The 20,699-nt window shown below is 40.4% G+C and overlaps 1 protein-coding gene and 1 long non-coding RNA gene across 2 annotated transcripts; both read left to right on the top strand.

The window, feature by feature from the left end:
• Nucleotides 1-2,415: 2,415 nt before the first annotated feature.
• LOC147888526 (uncharacterized) lies at nucleotides 2,416-3,462 on the top strand. Its single transcript, XR_015542990.1, has 3 exons — nucleotides 2,416-2,588; nucleotides 2,666-2,797; nucleotides 3,206-3,462. It is a non-coding gene; the product is annotated as an uncharacterized LOC147888526 (long non-coding RNA).
• A 257-nt stretch (nucleotides 3,463-3,719) lies between these two features.
• On the top strand, nucleotides 3,720-4,350 carry LOC147888525 (uncharacterized). Its single transcript, XM_087392214.1, has 3 exons — nucleotides 3,720-3,938; nucleotides 4,029-4,082; nucleotides 4,165-4,350. Exons 1-3 carry the CDS (start codon nucleotides 3,722-3,724, stop codon nucleotides 4,215-4,217), a joined length of 324 nt encoding a protein of 107 aa, XP_087248340.1. The 5' UTR covers nucleotides 3,720-3,721; the 3' UTR covers nucleotides 4,218-4,350.
• The last annotated feature ends 16,349 nt before the right edge of the window (nucleotides 4,351-20,699 follow it).

Genomic DNA, 20,699 nt, shown 5'->3' with positions numbered 1-20,699 from the left:
TCGAACCTAGTCTAAGGGACATACTCATAAATGCACACAACATTTATAGGCCATGATGCATACTTGTCAGGTAACTACTTTATAGGCCATGATGTGGTCTTCAATGAGAAGAAGATGCATAAGGCACCCATGAGGGATGTGGAAATGAGGAGAATCACTTTCCAGGATGTGAATCCACCTGCATATGTTGATAGACAGCAAGTTGTCCATGCACCAAATGTGCAAGAAATAGTACCACCAAGTACTCCTACAGGTATACAATCAAGGGTAGATGATGGATCATCTATTGGTGGAAATGATGAGCCAAATGTGGCTGATATGCAGGTGGGACAGCAAGCTGAAATGCCCTTGAGAAGATCATCTAGAGTGTCTAGACCGCCTGATAGGTTTGTTCCAAGGGTAGACTATGTGAAGCTTACTGATTGCGGGGAGCCTTCTTGCTACAGAGAGGCTATGATGCGTGAGGATCAACGCAAGTGGAAGTATGCTATGCAATCAGAGATGAGTTCACTTATGAAGAATAAGAGTTGGGACTTAGTTTCTTTGCCACATGGAAAGAAAGCATTGCCATGTAAATGGGTCTACAAAATGAAGGTCACAGGTGATGATGTGCCTAGGTACAAGGCCCGTTTGGTCGCTAAAGGGTTCAAGCAAGAGAAGGGTGTGGACTTTGATGAGATGTTCTCTCCGGTTGTGAAGATGACCACACTTAGATGCATGCTTGGACTAGTGGCATTAGAGGATATGGAGCTTATGCAGATGGATGTCAAGACAGCTTTCTTGCATAGGGATTTGCATGAGGAAATTTACATGGTGCAGCCGGAAGGCTTTGAAGAAAAGGGCAAAGAGCATTTAGTTTGCAAGCTGAAGAAGAGTCTCTATGGTCTTAAGCAAGCGCCTAGAGAATGGTATCAGAAGTTTGATGCTTTCATTCGGTCCCAAGGTTTTAGAAGGAGTGAAATTAATCACTGCCTCTACACTAAAAGGGCTAAGGATAATAGCCTAATAATCCTGGCACTATATGTGGATGATATACTATTGGCTAGCAAGAATACTTATGAGCTAGATGCATTAAAGGCCAAGTTGCATGAGGCCTTTGATATTAAGGATTTGGGATTTGCAGGTCATATTCTTGGTATGTGCATTACGCGTGATCGGAGTAGGAAACTCCTTTGGCTTTCACAAAAAGAGTATGTTACAAAAGTATTGCAGCGTTTCAATATGGACGGGGGGAAGGCAGTGAGTACTCCATTGCCTCCATATGTGAAACTGAGTCACACAGATAGTCCCAAATCAGATGAGGAAAGGGCCATGATGGCCAAGGTTCCTTATGCATAAGCAGTTGGGAGTCTTATGTATGCTATGATAGCTACTAGACCAGACATTGCATTTGCAATGGGAGTTGTTAGCCAATATATGGCTAATCCAGGAAAGAGGCATTGGGAGGTAGTTAAGTGCATCATGAGGTACATGAAGGGTACCAAGGAGATGTGCATCTGCTTTGGTAGAGGAGACATGCGTGTACTTGGGTACACAGATTCAGACTATGCAGGGCATGTGGATAGTAGGAGATCCACTTCTGGTTATGTGTTCACCTTTGCAGGTGGTGCAGTGTCGTGGATGTCTCGTGCACAGAAGTGCGTTGCTTTGTCTACCACAGAGGCTGAGTATGTTGCAGCCACAGAGGGTTGCAAGGAGGCTATATGGCTTGATCAGCTAGCGGGAGATTTGGGGATTCATACAGGTGTACCGACATTGCATAGTGATTCCATGAGTGCTATTCAGCTAGCACGGAATCCGGTCTTTCATGCAAAGACCAAACACATTGAGGTCAAGTACCATTTCATCAGGGAGGTACTTGAGGACAAGCGCATAGAGCTTGTCAAGGTTCATATAGATGATAACCCTGCAGATATGCTGACGAAGAGTCTACCTAGTCAGCGGTTTGAGTATTGTCGTGTATTGATGGGCATTCGATAGTATGCTCACTGGTTGTTCTCCCTTAAGGGCACATTGTCCTTTAAGTGGGAGGTTGTGGGGGTTAAAGGTCACTGTGCCTTTACCCCGGGGTTATGTACAATACTCAAACACATATATAAATGAATGAAAAGAAGATTAGGGTGGTTCTGCACCCACCAAACTTGTGTGGCTCTCTGTCTCTCTCTCCCTCCTTCTTCCATTCTTGCTTCCGTTGAGAGCACTCTCAAGTGGTATGCACAATAATTGACCCAAGGAAAATTAGTGAGATTTCTCTCTTGGCAAGGCTACAACAACGAATGAATTTGTAAGTACATGTGCTCTTTGAAGCTTCTTGACATTTGTGTTTTGTGCTACTTTGCATTTATCAATTGGGTTGTGTACTTTACTCTTTGTTTTGTAGCATGAATGAACATGCCATTATCGAACCTAGTCTAAGGGACATACTCATAAATGCACACAACATTTGTGAGTGTGACCCTTTGGTGTTTATGAGAACATTGTCTTCGAGTGAGATCAAATCAATAGAGAATTGGAGGGCTCAAGAGAGTAAAGGGAAGAAGCCATGGTTTCCATTGACAAGAGGTTATCTAGCAAGGCTTGTCTTCCAGGTAGAATGTCGCACTTGTATTGACGCTTATTTCTTTATCACTCATTTTCTTTCTCTAATCGGAACTTATGGATGTAGGTGGAGTACAATACAGAGCTTAAAAAGGCAATGGACAAAATATCTACAAAGCTACCTTTAGATCAAAGGGGAGAGGCAGAAGGAAAGCAGCGTACCATAATTCAAAAGAGAATTGCTAATAGGATGGGAAAGGTGTGAATTGAATTTTCTATACTTTGTTGCATTTATTTTGAAGTTAAGTGATTTACATGTCATCTTTGGATAGGTTTTGAATTTTATAAATCCTGGTCTTGGAGAGGCTTGGTTGGAAAAGTTGTTTGCCTTGCGCTTTGATGGGTACAGACTCTTGCGTGACATTGGAGAAGCTCCAGCTCATTGCAAAGTCTGATTTGAGATTAGAAAAGAAAAATATATTCCTTTCTTTGTTAGAAGCCACTAAACCTATGCGAGACATGTACTTCATGCCTATGGGCGACCTTGAGTACAAAGGGTGTGTTTCTACTACCAATACAAACCAGCTTTCATGATGTTTGTTTATTTCTTACCAATGGCATGACTCTTATTTTTTATTATAAAATTACATCAACTCTTACTGTTTAGGTGGATTAGTAGAGAAATATTTTTGGAGAAGGTGGAGACACAGTCATTGAAAGTGCTTGAAGATTTGAGGGTGATCACAACAATGGGCACTCCTTTGGATACCCCTAAGGATTACACCTTGCAGCAATACATGGAGGATATAAAACTGGAGGGGAGAAAACATATGTTTGTGGTGCTAAGATCAAAGGAAACAAAGATGGAGAATAAGGGTGGAAAAAAAGGAGATGGACTATCTGAGTTGGACATGGCTGCCCATAGGGTGGTTTATAGGTATGTTTTCAATTCAAATCCAATGTTCATTTTTTGTTTCTCTATGTTTGTGCTATTGATTCATGTAATTACACAATCATTGATGGTCGTTCCACCTGATTTCTTGACGTTTTAATGGTTTGGGACATCCAATTTTTTTTTGTTTCTTGGTTGATAGATATCTCTCCCACTTAGCAACAAAGAAAAGGATCTTTGATATTCCAAATTTGTGCAAGAGTTGGGTGGAGATTTGGTCATGCTGCATGCATGTATCCACCTGGAATGCACCGTCTCTCTCAATGGGAATTAGCACATTGTCCCTGGTGGATAGACTTCCCTAAAGGACAAGTACTGGTGCGGGAAAGAGACTTGTACAACACTTATGCTTCACAAAAATCCAGTGAAGCAAGTAAGGACAAAGTGGAGGGAAGCTCAAGGAGAGAAAAGAAAGAGAAAGAGAAACAAGAACATGCTACAAAAAAAGGTAAGGAAGATACTCTATGATTGTTTGTTGTTGTTTTCTTCAATTCATTTTGACATTGCGTTAATAAGTTTATGATTGTTCTCTTTCTAGATGAGGGACCATCTAGTCCTATGCGTCATGAAATCGATCACACAGAGAGTGCAGGTAAGGGTGTGGTGGTGTTCTACTTATGGAGTTGTTCTTTTATCACTAGTTTTGCTTGTAATTGATTTGCTTTTACATATAGGTGGAGAATCAATCTCAAGACTTTTGAAGCAATATGTGTTCCATCGATCATAGTCACCTGACATTTCCTTGGCCCATGGCATCACACCTTTGTTTGCTTGTATGGTTGGTGATTACATTGCCATGGGCAAAGACTTTGCTGACTCTAAAAGAAATGATAAGTATGCTATTTTGCATGAGTTTTTTATTACAGTGGCTAGTCGAGATCAAGACTACAAGAAGATGGGTAAGAAGGTAAAGTGGGCTTCAGATTTTATATTGCTCGATTTTCCATCTAGCTTTCTAATTGACGAGAGAGGACCGACTCCTACTTGGAATGTCTTGCTCGAGGATCATGTGCAGCATGGGCTTGTAGTTGCATCGGCTTCTTTGTCTGATAGTGGTTGGTTAGCATGCATATGTCCTTTCGCAGCAGGTAAGACACAATACCACAAGTGACATTTCACATTTTGTGTTTCCATTCTTCTAGTTTTAAATAAAAGTAATTCCTTGCAAGACAATGTATTGGTTGGATGGAACGGTTTGCATATGTCCAAGGCTTGGAGGTTGTCAGACATGTGATCATTCATGACAAGCTTCCATATGGATTTTGTCAAGAACATGGTAAAAGTGTTAAGGTAAGCTACCATTCCATGCATTCTATGTTTGTCAGTTGTATTGAGTCCTTTTTTGTTTCTCCTTTGGGGTCTTTGACAAATGTCTCCTCGTAATTCCTGTGCATGCTATGTTTGGAAGGATAAGTCACCTTTTCTTTACAGTTTGTTTATGTGTGATTGGCAAGTGCCTTCTTTATAATGCTTGCTAGTTGAATTCAATATACTGTACATGTTTTTCTCCATGTGGTTCCCTGATGCAATCTTTAGTATTAGCTCTCATACGTAGAGCAAAGAAGAATCCAACAATTTTTTGGGAGGAGAGCTTTCCACTTTTCCAACAGCTATTGATTGATCCACGTGAAAATATATGGACTCACTACATACCTCCCTCTGCAATGACAATCATGCTGATGTCTTCTCAGCTAGCACGAGGTGGACTAGAGAGAAGTAGTTTTTTTGTAGGTTGCATTATGTCTCTTCTCTGTGTTCCTAGAGGGTTGGTTCTAGAGATGGGTTGTGGTACAACCCCTCTTATGCATGCTTGCCAGGCCACATGCCTTGTTTTTCATTTGATTCAGGCAGTGGCATTGTGGCTAGCATTGTTGAGCCACTTGTGGCAGATCATTCTAGAAAACGCAGGTCAGAGCATGATGGAGAGGGGGAAGAAGAGGGAGTGGAGCCTGTCACAAATCCATTTGATGAGTCGTATGCTACTGGCCTTGGGTTTTTTGCTATATATTTTGAATGGTGAAATTGACGAATTTGAAAATGTTATTTAGCATCTTTATAATATGGTAGATAGTGAACATTTACGAGTGCCTTTGAATCAAGAAAGTACAAATTTTGATCCTTTGGATATTGTTTGTAAGGCCTTGATCTAGCTTTTTTTTTTCTTTTTGTTGGTAGCAAATTATAAGGATGGCAAGTTCTTCTTATTGGAAATTATTTTCATTGTTCTACTTTGACTTACTTTGCTTTGAAATGTATGTTTTGTTGTAGTTTGTTGCCATGATATGCAGAAAAAATGGCAAGATTCATGTCACCCGCCGATGATAGGAGATATGATGAGTGCCAATTAGATAATCCACGTGCGCACAACTACTTTCTTGATTATGAATGTTAGGAGGATTAGAACATGTTTTAAAACACCAATTTTTTCATAGATTGATAATTGTTGTGGTGAACCCTAAACACATTTGGAAAGTGGTAGTGTTGGTTTGGTACATTTTGTGGGTGAAGTGGTGTTTCAACAGTCATTTATGTTATGAGTTCGGTAATTAGTTTTGAATATGGTACCATTGTTCTATGTATGATGCTATCCATTAATGCTTTATAATGAGACTAGGGTTTTCTAGACATATGGATGAAGTGATATTGTTCAATCAAAAGATATTGTTCAATGTTACCAAACTCAATAATGTTATGATAGGGTGGATTATAAGTTTGAATATTGGTATATTTATTATGACAACATCTTGTTATAGTAAGTTCGGTTTCAAATTTGTTCTCATCAGAGGAATTGTGGAAAAACTCGCTCGCTTCATTCGACCCATTCACTTTTTATTGCTCGCTCTATTGACTACCTCGGGTGAGAGGCCCTAGATATATTGGGCTTACCCATCTTCTTCTTTAACTCTGGACAATTATAGAATCTATAATATGTCGCCTTTTTGCATCCAAAACATTTTATTTCCTAAACAATCTATCCCTTTCTTGAGGAGACATGAATGGAGGTTTCACACATCCACCTAGAGTAGGTCTCCTTGTTGGTTTCCTACTAATTTTTCATACTTCTGCTCGCCTAGGAAAACGTCATCCATTTCATTTAGAATTAGCTGACCGAACAAAGGGTCTACTTTCTGAAGATGATGCCTCATGTGTTACTTCTCTCCTTCTAGGATTGACTTTCCTTTCGGCTACCTCAGCTAATCTAATGGCATCCTTTAACTTAGTTAGGCTTAGGGGTTCCAAATCATGTCAAATATTTGGTCTAAGACCCGATAGATACTTATATAATTTCTCCTCTTCTATCTTTGTTGTGAACTCAAGAGATAAACACCAAAATTTCATTGTGTATTCACTCCATGTCTCGCTGTAGTTTCTCCCATTTAAACATTTGATCCTCCTTATACTTAAGTGGGAGACAAAGAAATGTGGTCTTTAATTCTTCTAAGAATTTCGACCACTCCTTGATTGGACTACTTTTCAATTGGCCTAAGGACCACCAAAGTAGTGCATCCTTCTCTAAATGTAGTGTAGGTAGTGCTAACTTCTCACCTTCCGTATGATCAAATTGTACAAAGTAGAATTGGAAATGTCTAATCCAATCGAGGAGTCTCTCTAGTTTCCTAACCCAGTCGTACTTTGGAAACTCAATCGGCCACTCCTTAGGGTCAAACCTTCTTTTCTAAGAGTCTGCCTAATCCTCAAATAATTTCCTTTAAGGACATTTCTCTTTGAATTGTGTCACTTATTACCATCAACAGTCCTTGAAGAAATTCTTGGATCGCATTGTCTAGGTAGTGTGGTGGTGACAGTGTTTTTGATGGAGGTTTGGTAGGTGGTTGAGGGTTATCGGATAATGTCTCAAATACATTTTGGTAGATAGGGATATAGGGTGTTGTTTCCATGAGGTTTAATGTGAGTCGTGGAACATTTTCAGGTGTGAATTTTTGATTATCTTCCATGTTTTGGAAATTCAAATGGAACTAATCCCCATTTTCGTTCGATGAAGAGCCCACTTCACGTTGCTTGGGCCACGATACACTGCTACTTCTTTGACTCTTACAATGTATAAAATGGCCCCCCCTTTTTTTTCATTTCCTTTCTAGACGGAAATAAGGGGGAGGGGAGGTTTTTGAAATTCCAATATAGGGGGGGGAAGTATTTGACTAGCAATAAAAGAGGGGGGGGGGGATAGAGTTAATAATGGCGGCAGCTGGGGGGGAGAAATGGCAGAGGCGGTAGGTGGCTCATAGATGGAGACACAAACGAGGCAATAGGTGAGGCGTTTGCACAAGATGTAGGTGCTGATAGGTGGAAAAAAGGCAATTGGAGAAAGCTAGCACACTGTGTGCACAACATGCACCATGCAGGCGGTCGCTCACTGCACTGCTACATCCGACCTTAAAGGAGAAGGCGGTGATTACTATCGCGGGCAGGAGGGCAGAGGGGTGTCCTTGAACAATGGCAGCTATTTGTTGCACTGTTGCAGACAGCAGGGTGCTGTAGAGAGAGAGAGAAATGCAACGAAGAAGAGGGAAGGAGGGACCCCGTGTTTTTTTGCTCTTTGAAGGTCACGCTATACAACCACAGCTTCCACATGGTAGTTTCACACAGGCAGATGATCAAGGCTCTGATGCCACTTGTCATGAACTTATATGCAAGATGCTCATGTGTGAGAGAATGATGCAAATTTTAAGAAAGATTGGCCCTCCAAATGGGGTGGAACGAGTGTCGACGTGAGTGTATTTTTGTTAGACCTACATGCTCATCACCAGCCCCACAATCCATATGCATGCAAATGCTGATACTCACATACCATAAATGATGCGAGAGGGTCAAACCCCTCATGCCTTTTGGAATCACATCCCTTGAGTATACCCCATTATTCTACCCTGGCTACCATTGATTAGTGCAATACCCATGTAAAATACTACCCTTTCCTAACCATCCTAGGACCTAATGTGTATGTGTGAATTTCATTATATCCAATCGACAAATTTACAATGTTACAACCATAGGATAATCACCAGATTCCCTAGAATGATCCATTAGGATCTAATACAAATAATCTCTATATTCCCTAGAATGATTTACTAGGATCTAATCCAAATAATCATGTCATGACATGCTCTCTTGCTTAGAGAATTAGATGTCCTCATCTGTGTGCCTTCAAATAATCTTCAACAAGTGCGGGGTAGTCCTTCAAGTAATCTTCATCGAACCATTGACCATCTTCCATGGGATATCCTTTAAACTTTACCAAATATTGAGATCTCTGTCTATTCCTGGTACTCCTGAGCTCATGGTATAGCATATGTTTCGGAACAAGTAGTTCTACCATGTCTTTGAGTTCTGGTTGCTCTTCTTCAATGGGCCTCACCGAGGGTTCACCTTTAAATGGCTGACAGAAACCATTCTTCATCCTCCAATTGGTAGGCAATGTCAACCTATATGATGTTGGAGTTCCCTCTAGATGTATAATCTCTGAAACCTGGAAAGGTCCATAATAATTTGGTATTTCCATGGATCGCCTTTATTTGCCTTTTGTCAATCTTTAAAAGATCCCGATCTTCCTTCTCATAATGTACATCTTTTTGCTTCTTATGGGCACCCTTCTGATACACTTCTTGAGCTCTTGAATATGTGATCTGATTTGTGTAAGTACTTCCTACACATCTTCAACAAATTGATTAGCTACCAAAATCCTCTCCCCTAAATGTGCAATGGGTGTGGGAAGGACTTGGCCATAGATGATGTCAAATGGTGCCTTGTGGGTAGCAAAATGGGTTGAGTTGTTATACGCAAACTCTAATAGAGGTTAATATAGTCACATAGGGTAGGATTGTTGTGGAGATAAGTATGTAACAACTGTATAATAACTTGGTTAGCTATTTCACTTTGTGCGTTAGTCGATGGGTGATATGTAGTGGAGAATTGCAATCTAGTTCCTAAGTTCTTGAAAAGACCTTGCTAGAATTGGCTTTGGAACTTGGGATCATTATCTGATGTGATAGATCTAGGTAATCCATGTAATCTAAATATTTCTTTAATAAATAACTGTGGTTTCTATGGCATTTATGTCCTTCTTACATGGATGAAATGGGCCTGTTTACTAAGTCTATCTATGATAGTAAGGATTTGCTCATTTTGTGTCCTTGTCTTTGGAAATCTTGACACAAAGAAATTGACCAATTTGCAATGTTACAAGCATAGGGTAATCGCTAGATTCCCTAGAATGATCTACTAAGATATAATACAAATAATCATGTCATGACAATTCATCTAAGGAGCTCTTCACTCCCCCTGTGAGGTTCACTTATATCTCTCCTTAGGCTTCTAATGCATCTCTTCCATTTGAATAGAGACTAACTTGTCATCATCTAGTCAACAAGATCTAGGTTTATCTACTTCATGTCACACCATTTGGCGGATATGTCGAGGAGCAAGCTAGCCCAAAATGAATCTGCCTCTACCTAATGATTTTGGTGTAGTCACTATGATGGCATGCTTCTAATTTGAAAATGCTAATTGGTTGAAAAGAGTTGAAAGCACTTGAGATTTCTAGTTTATGTGTGTGAGAACTATAGGAGTAACCTAAGAAGAAGACCTAGAGTCTTATATTTCATACTTGATTTGAGAATTCCAACCATCAGGATGGTCCATGAGTGATTGGGGGCTAAGAGGTTGCTCGATTTCTTGAAGGTGTAGCCGTGAGCTACCATGAGGCCTTGCTAAACTTTATTAAGAAGTACTAGGACTAAGTGTGGCTACAATGGAGCTAGGGTTTGGGACAATGGAGTCATCAAATGCTCTATTGCTGGCAACTAGACCGGTTCTATCAAGGGTAGAATGAGTTATTCTCTACATGTGATTTTCTATAAAGATTTGTGGGTGAATCATCTACATTGGCGATTTGATATTAAGCTTGTGGAGTCCCCAAATGCTTTGTTGGTGCAATTGGATCTATTCTATCAAGGAGAATATGAATGAATCTCTACATTATATTTTCTTCATTAAAGTCCCTCAAATTCTTTCAAGGAGCAGATCAAGATGAGTGAGTTTGTAATGGCTTTGGAACCTTGTCTTTGCTCAAAAGTGTTGAGCCAAAACCCAACCTCATACATAGAGGCACTTTGCATGCAACCAAGAAGGAAGCAACCTTACAACAAATAGAATAGTTATTTATGAGACTTCTTTGACATCAATAACTTTAGCTTCATTAGGCAACTTGTCAAGTTTGGATCATAATATTGCTCAACCGATGGCTGAGTTCGCCAATATAAATTGGATGGTTGAGTTTGGGATGAATTTGCCAATACAAAATTGCACTTGGTAATAGCCTAGAGTACCTAGAAGTGAAGTAAACATATCAATATTAACATAAGAAGTGTCCTCTAGGGGGGAAGAGGATGTTATGATAGGAAAAAGGGGATGTGGAATAAAGGATATAGCAGAGGAGGATTAAAAGATGAGAATCAAGAAGTTGTCTTGAAGCTTAAAGGGTGAGAAGATCTTCAATTTTGTGCCTTCTACTATTCGCCTAGCAGGAATATCTTGGAAATCGAATGGCATTAATTCTTGGGAGATGAGTCACATGTCCCATGAAGCTCATGAAGTAAAGATCTTAGACTTGCTAGTGTAATGGTTGTCTTGATGATAGAGGATTCCTTGATTGGGTTTGGCTTCTCCTCCCATGGAAATTTTGATGCAATCTCAAATTTGGGGGGGTTGAAAGCTCGCTTATACACTCTTGGTATCCCACTAAGTCCATGCTTGTATAAGCATATTTATATCTCCATCCCATCAAGTGACATTTTCCTCTTGTAGAACATGTTTTGTTGATATGCTTGAAGGAGTGTTTGGATTATTTGTGAAGACTTGTGTGGTGATTGTATTGTTTATCATGTGGTTTATCAGATGTTGATGGTTGATATATGAATATGAAGTGAAACATGATTGTTTTGATAATGGTAAGTTTGAAAAATTCCCTTCCTCATTGATTACTAATGCATTGAATCCACATGGATACAAAGGATGATGATTTTGATCATATGCTATCATGGTTGTTTGTTGAAGATCTGTGTGATGATATTGAGAGGTTGGCAAATGATACATGTCCATTTTTCTATGTAAATATTGATCTTGAGAACTTGGCAGTTGATACAGGTCCACATGGCTACATAAATATTGATCTAGATGCCTTAGTAGGTTTGATACCTATCCACATGGCTATGTAAATATTTATCATGGTCATGGTGAGCTTCAAAGTAGCTTTCCATTCTTTATTATGACATCCAATCATAAGGCCAAAAGGATGAAGTCTATAATGATGATCATGTTGGTAGGTTGGAGATGTTTGTTAAAGACACATGCATGAAGAAAATTCTTATTCTTTGATTGTTAAAAGTAGATATGTGGTAGCTATGTATCGGTATGTACAGTCTTTTTACTTTATTATTGTGGTTACTCCTAGAGCATGGATTCAATTTTTAAGATATATGTATATTCTTGCACATGTGGTACAAATTTGCCTTAAGTTCTTGATTAAGGAATTTCTTAAAGTATCCCCAATGGTACACTTGTATTTGATTAGGGAAAGGAAATACCAGGATGAACTTGCTCTATAGCTTTGGTACTCCTGCTCTAAATGTCTTTTACTCCTACTTCAAACATGTATTGATCTTGATCTAGACCCTTTCTAATCCTAATCTAAACCTCTACTACTTTTTTTCTAAACCTTCGCTATGCTTTATTTAAAGCTTTGCTACTCTTAACCCCCACACTTCCTTCCTCCTACACTACATCTCTAGTACACCAAGGTGTAATAAAGCAGAAGCATTCATAGTAAGAATGAGAAGAGGTGCATATAATGGACTAGGCCTACTAGCACAATGAGAAGCATAAATACATGCCTATACCACTTTGGCACTTCTTATGAGATCCCATGATATCAAAGACAAAGCTACGTGAAACTAATAAGAGTTTAACACTTGTGAGAAGGACTACAAAACATACAAATGAAAATAAAGAGATGTAAAACATAGTAATCATTTTTAAACAGACAAATGAAAAGGCCTTGTAAACATCAAGGAAAAAGAGTCAACATACCACATAGATAAGAAATATAACTATATCAACTACGTGGGGTATTAATGAGTTTATATGCAGACTCTCTTAAGTGATCAACCTCATGATTTTACAAAATGTATAAAATAAAAATCCAATGCCTATAATATAATCTTGAATAGACCATAAAACAATCACACAAATTTGCATAGGAAACGTAGTTTGTGATTATTCATCATTGTAAGTAGACTTTCAAGTGTTGCATGTTACAGGCCCCATTCAAGGATCCACAATAAGACTTGTGAATGAACTGGTATTACTTAGCATGATACTTCCTTATTGAGCATTGATGGGTGCATTTGTGGTAGTAAATCTATCATCATACATCCACTTTCACATAGTTATTTCCTCTTGGGAATAAATATATCCATTTCCAAAGAAAAATCATTAAGATCATCAACCCACACAACCTGGTGGACTTAGCGCCTTTAGTTTTCCTCCATTTCTCCATGAAAATGGAAGAATTTGATTATGTCATAGAAGGGAAAGTTCCCCATGACATTTTATCCCTTAAAATGATTACATACTACCCAACAAATTTTGAGCTCTAGGCATCGTCCAAAGGCCAAAATCTGCATTGTAGTAGGAATCATTTTTTTAGTTGTAGAATGTCGTGTGAGAATTCACGCCACACCATGAAATCATGTTTTTAGGGGCAAAATGTCATGGGGAAACTTTCCCTTCTATGACATGACCAAATTCTTCCATTTTAATGGAGAATTAAAAGTTGTTCCCCATAGCATTTTACCTTCAAAACCACACTTTCCTACTATGGCACAAATATGGGCCTTCAGAGGGTACCAGAGGCCCAATTTTGCACCATAATGGGAAAACTGTTTTTGAAGGTAAAATGTTGTGGGGAACACCTTCCCCCTTTGTCACCCAATCAAATTCTTCTATTTTCATGGAGAAAATGGAAGAAACATGGAGTTATGAAGATTGTTGGGCTACGTGGGGTGGTTATCTGACTACTTCATAATAGAAAGTTACTCTGTATTGAACATTTATGGATATAAGACCTTTTTAAGACAAAGCAATCACAAGTTAAACCTCTTAAAGAATAAAGATACATATGAAGATAAGATACACTAAGAAAGTGATATTAAATGGGTAACCAAGGAGCTATAGATGAATATCAATCTCTACATGCTCAACTATGCTCCAACTATGTCCCTATGATCCCATATTATATTTTAGCCAACTAGGTAGCATGGACATCCTCATGGTTGGAATGACTAGGATCCAACTTCACTTGCTAGGAACTTTTGATAAATTGATTATCAAGCACTCTTGTTGGTCCTTTCTACAATACCTTTAACCACCTATCATTGAAATGTTGTTTAACCATGTGTTTATTTTCTATAAAACTTATATCAACATGCTGACATTGCTAGCCTCTAACTGTCTATAATCTGTTGTGGCTTTGATGGTTATTATGTCCTTTTGGCGGTTGTTTTAGCTGGTGGTATTTTGATTTCTCCTCTATCCTTTTGCCTTTTTTGTGTACCTATTTTATTTTTTAGTTTTTTTGCTAGAGTTAGTTGTGGGGGGGAGGGGGAGACGAGTTCATTGCCCTTCCTACTCATCATATATCAACATGATGAGTAGGAAGGGCAATGAACATGTTGACATTGCTAGCCTCTAACCGTCTATAATCTGTTGTGGCTTTGATGGTTATTATGTCCTTTTGGTGGTTGTTTTAGCTGGTGGTATTCTGATTTCTTATCTATCCTTTTTCATTTTTTGTGTACCTATTTTATTTTTTAGTTTTTTTGCTAGAGTTAGTTGGGGGGGGAGGGGGAGACGGGTTCATTGCCCTTCCTACTCATCATATCTTGCAAAATTGTAAAGGGAAATGATGAGATACCCCAGTCACCTTCGGAAGACATCAAGGCCATGTTGGATTGCTTGGGGAATTTTTTGCAGTGCTTGTAGCACTTCAATCAATCACACTTAACATGGTATGCCACTCTCCATAAGTGCTAAAGGATTTTGGTTGTCACATGATTGAGAAGGGCATGGTTTCAGATTGTTAGGAATACTAATGGGATTTGATGCTTCCATGAAGGACATATGTGAATGGTTCCTAGACATATTCAAAGCAAAGATAGACAAATGCATAGGCTTTCAAGAAAACTATTTAGGAACGAGATTGGTTTTAAATCATTACATATATCCTACTGCCATTTTATACCTCTCATGCTGTTGCCCTTCCATTTTTGGTTTGGAAGAATTCACCAAGATGTGCATGTTCCTTTAGGGAGGGGATAAAAACAATGAGAAAAGAATCGCCAAGGTTAGATGGACCTTTTATATCATACCTAAGGAAGAAGGAGGTTTTTTTTTGGGGGAGGGGGCCATCCAACATCGTTCTTTTAAGCTTTTTGTTGCTTGGACCATTAAGGCTCTATCAAAAGCTCAAGAGAACGGGGTTCAATTACTGCTTGGGAACTCCTCACGTGTGAGACTCCTAAGAGAACCTAGGTGGAAGCAGTAACCTATGTAAGTAGCTTCCTTTAATCCTAAATCTTATGGGAAGCCCCTTGTGGAGATCTCTTGGAAGTATTTTGAGGCTTTAAAAAGTCAAATCCTCTTCTAAGGCGAGGGATATTTTATGTATATGGACTCTATATGGTGTTAGTAATTTTTAAGAATGATATTCTCAATAATAGCTATTTTTCAAAATTAGCTCTGATGCATAAAAGAGGACTATAGGTCAACTTTGATTGAAGGAGGAGTTAAGGTGGAAGAACTGGGATGAAATAAGGAGACACCTTGGTTAGGTAATATTCAATGGAAAGGCAGGTCCTCTCTCAACTACTAGAATCAATTTAGCTAGGTAGATCTACTCACATACTCACAATTTGCACTCCCTTTAATGATATTAAAGAGGTGGGAAGAGTACTCAATGCAAGATGGAAATTGGCTGACAACAAATATGTGTGGGAAAGAAGATTCAAGCAAGTACGGACTTATAATTTTCCTAAGAAGTATTCAACACTTTTTTGACCAATCATCAAGAAAACATTTTTCATTTGTTTGTCTCTTGCCCTCATGCAAGAAAGTGTGGAAGTGTGTGCAGATTCAACTTAGGGAGTTAGTGAATTGGAAAGCCATTTCACTAAGGGACCTTGCTAAACAAAATAGGACATTTGGATATTAGCTAGGGCCCATGCTCTTTGGTACATATGTATTTCAAGGAATAATTGGCGGTTTAATAGACTTATCATGTGTGCTCAAGCAGCTTTTTTGAAATGGTTCAACATATTTTCCCTTTTAGCTAGCAGCTAGCCTGTAAGATAACTCTATTTAACTCAGCATATTTGTATCTAACATATATGTACTCTCAACAAACCTAGGAATAGTTGGACTTGTACAAACTCGATTTTAATGAAGCACTTTTTCAGCTTCACAAGGAAAAGAATGAACATGACAAGGTGTATATCCAATGCCCTGGGTACATGGAGGCTCAATAGGAGAAGAGTTTGTTTCAAGTCAAGTTGGAGAAAATGGAGGAGTACAAAAGTTTATTTTGATAATCTTTGATGTTTCCACTTAACTACTATGGTTTTGTGAGTTGGAGGAAGTTGATTTATGTAAATGCTTGTTATGGCACTCTCTCTTGTATCCACTGATGTAGGCTGATTTTTTGAGCTCTTACCTTTTATGGAAATGATCATATCTAGAGCTGAAATGTAATACCTTTTCCTTAAGTTAAAATAAATATTCTCTTTCCCAAAAAATTTTATTTGATTGGAAGTGTGATGATCGAACATGTGTTGATTATGGCTTTTCTTTCTTTTGAAATACATTTCAATATGCTACTTGGAATTATACAATGATCATGTGTCATCGCTTTAGATCATTTTTTGTCCTCTGACTCAAAGTGCGATGGCCAAACATGTGTGACTATAGCTTTGCTTTCTTTTGAAAATGCAGTTTGTAACAATAGTTAGAAATCATGAGTGATCATGTGGCATTGCTTTGGATCATTTTTTGTTCGTATTAATGTGTAATGAAATGCATTTAAACATTAGTCTTCATTTCTTCTCCATGATATATCATTGAGGTTATGATTTTAAGCTTGATTTTAATGCTATTCGGCGAATTTTAAAGGTCTTGCAAGGAATATAGAGTAATTGTTTTTTAGTTTTGTAAGAGTTGATAAGAGAACCCATTGCATTAATGGGATTTATTAAGCATCAATATTTTTTTTAATAAGAAAAAGTTAAATTCTGTTAATGCTTGCAAAAGGAGTTGTCAGATGAAAAGAAGAAAAGAAAATCAAGTTGCCACCTCTACAAGAACAAACACCCATTTTTGAATCTCATGGCTCATCGCCTATAGAGATTCCAAAACAACATCTAGAAACCACGATGGTGGTCTATCTACCCAATGAATATCCCTTCTGGAAAGGGACTTATGTCAACAATACTTGGCACAAAAACGCTTCCACCTCTCGACAATCGCTCTCAAGCCTGGAGTACCATACTCCCAAATGGTACGCAAGGTGAAGATGATATCCTGCCAAATGGCTACTAGGGGAGCCATTCGAGAAATTGTCTAGCCTTCCATAACCTAGCTGCATCGAGCCACTTAGATGTTCCAGGTGGTGATGCTGAAAATAGTCTCCCAAACACCATCCTCTGGGAGAGGTGGTGGGCATGAATGAAGGAGATCTAGTACAAATGCCCTATGCGTGCACGCCCAAACCACTCCCTTGTACCCCACTGAATGTCACATAAGGGTCTGCCCTCCCAAATCCATAGGAGCTACACTACTCCCTTTGGCGTCAATAAGACTATTGAGGGATCAATGTACAAGGTCTAGCCCAAGTGGCCCACAATTATGAGCCTCTGCCACTCCACATCCTCTGAGTCCACCTCTGTCTCCTCCTCCATCTCCGACTCAGCCTATAGTGAACCTCCCGGTCCCATCCTATAGAATCGGGACTAGGGGACCCAAGAGACTCCTGAAAGAAGCTTATCCGGAGCAATACCCTTGCCCATGAGAATGGTCCTAACCAACAATGGGGGCTCCAAGGGCTCCGTAATCTCTCCCACCAAGAGTCCAAGATGGCCTCCTCAATCTCTTGCATCCTAATTCCTACTCCTTGAAGGTAAGAGAGAGCCTATCTACGGGCCTCTGTCTCTCTAAAAAGTCGTCTCCATGTCTCGAAGGATCTGGCCCGGTCCCCTGTCCCACTATGCCCAACCGATATGAGTCTGCTTTTTAAGCATGTGTCGCTCTGAATCTCTGACCTCTCACTACCAACTTGCCCAAGACGGGTTTTCTTTGCATCACTGGATCAATAATGCCAAGTCCACCCTGTGCCTAGGGCAAAATTATTGCCTGCCAAGCCACCCTGGCCCTACTGTTGGACGTGCCATTCGATCCCTCGACTAGAGGAAATTATAAACTAAGCATTGTAGCTGCCCCATGCAGCCTCGGTGAAAGGACAAAAAAGAAGCGATGTACTAGGATGTGGCAAGGCATACCTGATTCACCACCAATGCTCAACCTACAACAAGCGAGAGTTTAGTGGAGCTCCAATACAAGAGCTTCTACCGAACACTCCAAAATTGGGTTGAGTTGCTGCTCTACTAAAATGTCGATGCCTACCTGACACCCTAGGTATCTCACCATCTCTCCATTTAGAATCCACCGAAAGCCAAAATCTATGCCCCAACCTCAAACCTCCTAGCTCGCCTCTGTACCTGTGAAGAAGCCAATAGATTTGGTCCAATTTGTGCGAGCTCTGGAGGCCTCATAATAAATGGACAGTGCTCCTCTGACCCTCTTTATGCTAGCTATAGAGCCATCAACGTAGAGCCTAGTTTCATCTCCAAGCTTCGAATCTAGGAGCTCCTCCTCCTGTCAGATCGGCAACCTCATCCCTATAAGGCCAAGTGCCTACGAATGCAGAAGACAGTCCAAGGCTTCCGTCACAAAAAGGAAGAGATAAGGGGCCATGGGCAGCCTTGTCTCACTAAATGGGAAAGCAGAAAGACCTTGCATGTATGGCCCTTGATGATCACCTAGTTGGACCTTCCTAATAAAGAGATGCAATCCCTTAGATCCATCTCTCTGAAAAGTTGAGTCTCTACATAGTTCCCTCCAGGAAGGACCACTTAACTCTATCATATGCCTTCTCAAAATTGAGAAGCAAGATAGTGAGATTCTGTGCCTCCTCCTTGGCCCAGTCAACTGCCTCTCAGAAGGCAGAAGGGAAAGATATTATCCAAGATGCTACACTCGTGGACAAAGTCGGTTTGTCTTGTGAATGATATCCAAAAGATGGGGTCTTAGGTGTGGACTCAAGACCTGGCCAAGATCTTGTAAGCTGTGTCCACCAGGAGGGTAATCAATCTCCACTGGAAAATATCTAACCTATCCCCTCCCTTTGGAATCAGGCATATCCAACCTCTACTCAAGGAATGTGGGAGGGATCCTGAATCAAAGATCTCCTGGTAAGCTAGCCGTAGTGGGGTGGATATGTACTCCCAAAAGTAGCGCAAAAAGGTCGAGGTCAAACTGTCCTCTCCTAGGCACTTCTGGGCTAGGAGAGTCTATAAGGCCTCCCACAACTCCTCATGTATGAAGGGAACCTCCCGGCGTTTGCTGAGACTTTGTGAAACAATTGTGCGGATCTACTCCCAAACTTTCTCTCTAGCTTGAAGATTGGTGGGCGAGGCCTCCTTCGACTAAAAAAGCTGGCAATAGAAGGTTGTAATCATCTTCTCAAGCATCTCTTCCCCTATTGGACCCATCTGGGCTGAGAGGAGTGGTAAGAGAACTTTGCTCTATGGACCTCCAAGTCCTGTAGCTTTGAGTGTGCACACTCTAGATGGTCCCTAAGCCACTAGGACCCTAGGCCCTACTCCTTGAGTCTCTCGATGGATGTGAGATCTCTGTGCAAAGCTCGCTCCCACTCCCGAATGGTAGCTCTCCGTCTCATGGCCTGGACCTTAAGCTCCTGACTACTCCATTGAATCTACTCAGCCACCCATGTCGCCCACCCCTCAATAGGACTATCCTTGGGGTGACTCCATAGCTCTGCCATCAATTGTTGGACATCCTCCTCCTTTAAAAGACCATGTGGTATACGGATCCCCTTCTAAGAGAGTCCACAGTGGGGCTGCTCCAAGTGAAGGACTACTAGTGAGCGGTCCGACATCGTGGTGCCTGCTAGAATTCCAGTGGAGCTTCCACCGAGTAGAGCCCAATCACCAATGTAGAAACTATCCAGATGTTCTAGCAGCCCATCATGCCGATGCTGGCTAACGAACAAGTGTAGGCTCCCTCCAAGCCTGGTAAGCTCTGGCTCGCAGGAATGCTCCTGCCATTGATTGCAAAACTGAACTGCTCCCTTGGCATCTCTGTGAAAGAGGCTCCTCCCTGCTTATCCTCCATGAACTCAAGGTTATTGAAGTCTCCCCCAAGAATCCACGAGTCCACCTCTAGGAGGCAATCTATGAGCTGTAGCCAAAAATTCGAGCAATGTTGCCTGCAAACTTAGCGCATAAACATTCAGGATATCAATCCCAACTCTCTTGCCTGAAGACCCACCCAAACTATATGGCCTAGAATGAGCTCGCCCTGTGCAAAAACCTCCGAGGCTAGCGCCGCCTGAGAAACCAAAATGCATACCCTACCACTCCTACCAACTGCAGGGGACCAGATCTTTGAAGCCTTCCCAGGAAGAAGACGATGATAGCATGCTATGTTTGGTGTTGAGAACATGTGCTCCTAAATCAAGAGAAAATCAACTGGTCTACCTACCAAACCCCACTACAGTTCTTGCCGTAGAATTAGGGATTGTGGTTGGCTACGTGCACGGTGATGGAGCCCATGAGGAATCTCCTTCTTCTCTCCCTCTCTTCTAATCGTCCATAGGATTCCATTTCCTAAGGAGTGAGGACTTGTAAGGGCCTACCCATTATGCCTTCTAGGGTTCTCTACAAAACCCCCACAAATCCCCATAAAGGTCTATCCGAACCACCGTCAAGCTCATGGAGATGGGACAGTAGTGAACAAGGCTCGCTTGTGCATGGAAGCCTGCTCTAGAAAACCGGATTCAAGTGACTTT

Source organism: Dipteris shenzhenensis, chromosome 21 (assembly GCF_047967505.1).
Source record: "Dipteris shenzhenensis isolate YYH24624 ecotype China chromosome 21, Dip_SZ_1.0, whole genome shotgun sequence".
Classification (NCBI taxonomy): Eukaryota; Viridiplantae; Streptophyta; class Polypodiopsida; order Gleicheniales; family Dipteridaceae; genus Dipteris; species Dipteris shenzhenensis.
The sequence above is the reverse complement of the archived record's forward strand: the minus strand, read 5'-3'. Positions and strand labels throughout refer to the sequence as shown.